The sequence below is a fragment of the Thalassophryne amazonica genome, chromosome 11, assembly GCF_902500255.1.
Source record: "Thalassophryne amazonica chromosome 11, fThaAma1.1, whole genome shotgun sequence".
Taxonomy (NCBI): domain Eukaryota; kingdom Metazoa; phylum Chordata; class Actinopteri; order Batrachoidiformes; family Batrachoididae; genus Thalassophryne; species Thalassophryne amazonica.
Window position 1 is genome coordinate 38537284 of NC_047113.1, and position 6000 is coordinate 38543283.

General features: G+C 38.8%; 1 protein-coding gene across 3 annotated transcripts in view; it reads right to left on the reverse strand.

Moving 5' to 3' along the window:
* Nucleotides 1–6000, reverse strand: part of nsd1a (nuclear receptor binding SET domain protein 1a) — a 57894-nt gene that overhangs the window by 34468 nt on the left and 17426 nt on the right. For all 3 annotated transcript variants that reach the window (XM_034181242.1, XM_034181243.1, XM_034181240.1), the window contains 2 exons: nucleotides 665–926; nucleotides 401–504 (listed from right to left, as the gene is read on the reverse strand). In XM_034181242.1, coding sequence (XP_034037133.1) covers nucleotides 401–504; nucleotides 665–926 — 366 coding nt within the window. The remainder of the gene's footprint in view (nucleotides 1–400; nucleotides 505–664; nucleotides 927–6000) is intronic.

Genomic DNA, 6000 nt, shown 5'->3' on the forward strand with positions numbered 1-6000 from the left:
GGTTAAACCCTTAGATCTTCAGCAAAAGTATTTATAAAGAGAAACTGCATGAACTACACAAGTTTTTTTTTTTTTTTTTGTTCAGCCTTTGTGACCCGTCTTCATGAAGTTAGATGCAAAAATGTTGAAAGTGGCCCTATCCTGCAATGATAAAAAATCCTTAAAAAATTACTGGATCTGAATCATGTTCCGGATCATTACCAAAATTTAATGACTTCTAAGTCAGGCCAAGATACACCCCTGGTAAAAATTTCATTAAAATCCGTTGAGGATTGTTTTGAGTAATCCTGCTAACAAACCAACCAACCAACAAACAAATGGACACGACTGAAAACATAAGCTCCTTGGTGGAGGTAAAAAAACAAACAAACAAAAAAAAAACCCCTATGGTCGCACATACCTTCTTCTTTGCAGGAAGAACAGACACTTCTTCTATGGTGCATTCAAGGACCTTATGTGACAGCTTCCTTGGCCTCTTTCTTTTTTGGACAGCTAATCCTGTGCCTAAAAATAAAATAAATAAATAAATGTATTATGTGTTATCACTTTTAATGCAAATATGACCTCTCTATAGCAAGCTATTTCTTAATCAAAGGTTTTTCATGCTCTTGAAGGCTGCACCAGCCTGTTTTACATCAGCGTAGAAGATTTAAGTAATACGAACATTTATTGGAATCAGGAGGTAGATCAGTTCCTGCCTCTGTGCAGATGGAGACCTGTGTTGTGCCTGGGGATGTTGGATGCGGTGCAGACGGAAGCTCATCCTGAGATGGACTACTTTCCATTGATGCTCGACCCACGCTGGGTTCTTCAGAAGCTGAACTTGAAGGTAAGACTGAGGAGCTGACAGCCTGAGGTGTAGTGCTAAGCTCTGTGAGAGTCCCTGATGTCTGCTGTGTAACATTTTCACTCGTTATATCCGTAACCTGAGATAAATATACACACGCACACACAAACACAAACAAAAATCACAACTGGAAGTCTCCAAATACATAGTTACAGAGGTAATAAATTGTAATACAAGAAACAAGTTATTGGCTGAAGAGTAACATCTTGCAATAATGGATCACTTTTTGTTTTGTTGATGTTACAAAATAATATTAATGTTACACTCATTTCACAAATAACACAATCTGCATTGTATTTAAATTTTAGTTTACATTGAGGCCTTGTATCAAAATAACTGAGATGACCTGATCCACATGCAAGCAGAAATTATTTATTTAAAGAGAAACTGACTAAAAAACCAAAGCCATCTGAAATAATAAAACATGGTGTGTATGAAACAATTATTCCGTAGTCATATGTGCTAGCCTCTGCTATGCTCTTGCCAGAGCCAGTAAGTGCATCACGAAGCTGCTGTCCACCTCATGGAGGTATGCTAATCTCTCCCCACTCCCCTGGACAAAACTACTGCACATCACTGTGCCTGAAATCACTCTGCTCAAAAGCAGAAAACAATCTGCATTGTACTTTCATTTCAGCCTTTAAATGTAACCTGGCATCAAAATAATTAACCAGCTAAGTCCACATTCAAGCAGAAATAGTTTATTTCAAGATGCACTAATGAAATGAAAACCAAAACCATCTGTAAAACTAATGTAAAAGGTGCATGCTACCCCTTATCTGCACAAATTAAATCCAATTGTTCATGTTTTGTAGATCATGATATTTCCCAATGTCACAAATTTTTTCAACATGTTTAAAACTTTGCAGATTGGTCACAACAATCTACAACACTAAGATTACACATGCTTTCATCCCCAGATCTCATGCTCCAAAAACATATATATCCACATATCAAAAATTAGCAATGTGAGACCAGCTTTACAGAGTACTTTTCATCTGTACTGCAAATTATTGATATTAACTCAAAAGACCACTCCAGAATATTTTGAAACCTTTTTTGAACATTTTTCCTGTGTCCATGTTGACGGAAACCGTGACTATCCAGGGTTGGGACCAGGAAGCAGAGTTGTAGTCTTACACACCTCTCTGCAGCTTCTCTCCCCCTGCCATCCCCTCATTACCCCATCCCCGTAGAGACGGTGCCTGCTCCCAGACCACCAATAACCAGCAAAAATCTATTTAAGCATAAAAATTCAAAAAGAAAAAATAATATAGCACCTTCAACTGCACCACAGACTAAAACAGTTAAATGTGGTCTATTAAACATTAGGTCTCTCTCTTCTAAGTCCCTGTTAGTAAATGATATAATAATTGATCAACATATTGATTTATTCTGCCTTACAGAAACCTGGTTACAGCAGGATGAATATGTTAGTTTAAATGAGTCAACACCCCCGAGTCACACTAACTGCCAGAATGCTCGTAGCACGGGCCAAGGCGGAGGATTAGCAGCAATCTTCCATTCCAACTTATTAATTAATCAAAAACCCAGACAGAGCTTTAATTCATTTGAAAGCTTGACTCTTAGTCTTGTCCATCCAAATTGGAAGTCCCAAAAACCAGTTTTATTTGTTATTATCTATCGTCCACCTGGTCGTTACTGTGAGTTTCTCTGTGAATTTTCAGACCTTTTGTCTGACTTAGTGCTTAGCTCAGATAACATAATTATAGTGGGTGATTTTAACATCCACACAGATGCTGAGAATGACAGCCTCAACACTGCATTTAATCTATTATTAGACTCAATTGGCTTTGCTCAAAATGTAAATGAGTCCACCCACCACTTTAATCATATCTTAGATCTTGTTCTGACTTATGGTATGGAAATTGAAGGCTTAACAGTATTCCCTGAAAACTCCCTTCTGTCTGATCATTTCTTAATAACATTTACATTTACTCTGATGGACTACCCAGCAGTGGGGAATAAGTTTCATTACACTAGAAGTCTTTCAGAAAGCGCTGTAACTAGGTTTAAGGATATGATTCCTTCTTTATGTTCTCTAATGCCATATACCAACACAGTGCAGAGTAGCTACCTAAACTCTGTAAGTGAGATAGAGTATCTCGTCAATAGTTTTACATCCTCATTGAAGACAACTTTGGACGCTGTAGCTCCTCTGAAAAAGAGAGCTTTAAATCAGAAGTGCCTGACTCCGTGGTATAACTCACAAACTCGCAGCTTAAATCAGATAACCCGTAAGTTGGGGAGGAAATGGCGTCTCACTAATTTAGAAGATCTTCACTTAGCCTGGAAAAAGAGTCTATTGCTCTATAAAAAAGCCCTCCGTAAAGCTAGGACATCTTACTACTCATCACTAATTGAAGAAAATAAGAACAACCCCAGGTTTCTTTTCAGCACTGTAGCCAGGCTGACAAAGAGTCAGAGCTCTACTGAGCCGAGTATTCCTTTAACTTTAACTAGTAATGACTTCATGACTTTCTTTGCTAATAAAATTTTAACTATTAGAGAAAAAATTACTCATAACCATCCCAAAGACGTATCGTTATCTTTGGCTGCTTTCAGTGATGCCGGTATTTGGTTAGACTCTTTCTCTCAGATTGTTCTGTCTGAGTTATTTTCATTAGTTACTTCATCCAAACCATCAACATGTCTATTAGACCCCATTCCTACCAGGCTGCTCAAGGAAGCCCTACCATTATTTAATGCTTCAATCTTAAATATGATCAATCTATCTTTATTAGTTGGCTATGTACCACAGGCTTTTAAGGTGGCAGTAATTAAACCATTACTTAAAAAGCCATCACCTGACCCAACTATCTTAGCTAATTATAGGCCAATCTCCAACCTTCCTTTTCTCTCAAAAATTCTTGAAAGGGTAGTTGTAAAACAGCTAACTGATCATCTGCAGAGGAATGGTCTACTTGAAGAGTTTCAGTTAGGTTTTAGAATTCATCATAGTACAGAAACAGCATTAGTGAAGGTTACAAATGATCTTCCTATGGCCTCAGACAGTGGACTCATCTCTGTGCTTGTTCTGTTAGACCTCAGTGCTGCTTTTGATACTGTTGACCATAAAATTTTATTACAGAGATTAGAGCATGCCATAGGTATTAAAGGCACTGCGCTGCGGTGGTCTGAATCATATTTATCTAATAGATTACAATTTGTTCATGTAAATGGGGAATCTTCTTCACAGACTAAGGTTAATTATGGAGTTCCACAAGGTTCTGTGCTAGGACCAATTTTATTCACTTTATACATGCTTCCCTTAGGCAGTATTATTAGATGGCATTGCTTAAATTTTCATTGTTACGCAGATGATACCCAGCTTTATCTATCCATGAACCCAGAGGACACACACCAATTAGCTAAACTGCAGGATTGTCTTACAGACATAAAGACATGGATGACCTCTAATTGCCTGCTTTTAAACTCAGATATAACTGAAGTTATTGTACTTGGCCCCACAAATCTTAGAAACATGGTGTCTAACCAGATCCTTACTCTGGATGGCATTACCCTGACCTCTAGTAATACTGTGAGAAATCTTGGAGTCATTTTTGATCAGGATATGTCATTCAAAGTGCATATTAAACAAATATGTAGGACTGCTTTTTTGCATTTACGCAATATCTCTAAAATTAGAAAGGTCTTGTCTCAGAGTGATGCTGAAAAACTAAGTCATGCATTTATTTCCTCTAGGCTGGACTATTGTAATTCATTATTATCAGGTTGTCCTAAAAGTTCCCTGAAAAGCCTTCAGTTAATTCAAAATGCTGCAGCTAGAGTACTGACGGGGACTAGAAGGAGAGAGCATATCTCACCCATATTGGCCTCTCTTCATTGGCTTCCTGTTAATTTTAGAATAGAATTTAAAATTCTTCTTCTTACTTATAAGGTTTTGAATAATCAGGTCCCATCTTATCTTAGGGACCTCACAGTACTATATCACCCCAATAGAGCGCTTCGCTCTCAGACTGCAGGCTTACTTGTAGTTCCTAGGGTTTGTAAGAGTAGAATGGGAGGCAGAGCCTTCAGCTTTCAGGCTCCTCTCCTGTGGAACCAGCTCCCAATTCAGATCAGGGAGACAGACACCCTCTCTACTTTTAAGATTAGGCTTAAAACTTTCCTTTTTGCTAAAGCGTATAGTTAGGGCTGGATCAGGTGACCCTGAACCATCCCTTAGTTATGCTGCTATAGACTTAGACTGCTGGGGGGTTCCCATAATGCACTGAGTGTTTCTTTCTCTTTTTGCTCTGTATGCACCACTCTGCATTTAATCATTAGTGATTGATCTCTGCTCCCCTCCACAGCATGTCTTTTTCCTGGTTCTCTCCCTCAGCCCCAACCAGTCCCAGCAGAAGACTGCCCCTCCCTGAGCCTGGTTCTGCTGGAGGTTTCTTCCTGTTAAAAGGGAGTTTTTCCTTCCCACTGTCGCCAAGTGCTTGCTCACAGGGGGTCATTTTGACCGTTGGGGTTTTTACGTAATTATTGTATGGCCTTGCCTTACAATATAAAGCGCCTTGGGGCAACTGTTTGTTGTGATTTGGCGCTATATAAATAAAATTGATTGATTGATTGATTGATTGATGTTAAAAGGAAGGAGCTGTGTGGAATGCGGATTCGGTAGATTGGCTACGGATTTGAAACAAATGTTTTGAAACATTCCATTTGACATGGTACGGAATCATATAAAATGAATGTCAATGGACTAAGATCACACTGTTTTTTTGAATTTCTTATTTAAAGACTAAAGTCTCGTCATTGTAAATGCAATAATATTCATGGGGATTTAATTGTTATGGACTTTCGGACTGTTATAAGGAGAAAGAAGTCATGTAGGGCTTGGTGTCCCGTTGTGGTACCCGGATCACAGTCACCACTGTGAAATGTGAACCATTTTTCAGCCTTGGACATGTCTGTTGATAAGCCATCCAAGTCCGTGGGTTACTTCTACCCCTATTGCCAGGCCAAAACGCTGTGTGTTAGTGACAGGGGATTCTATCACCAACACAGTTAGACTACAGAAGCCAGCAGACATTAAATGTATTCTTGGGGACAGAGCACAATACATTGCCTCTCACCTTAGGGTGCTGTCGTTGCACAAAATAATCGGCCAAAGGAACACA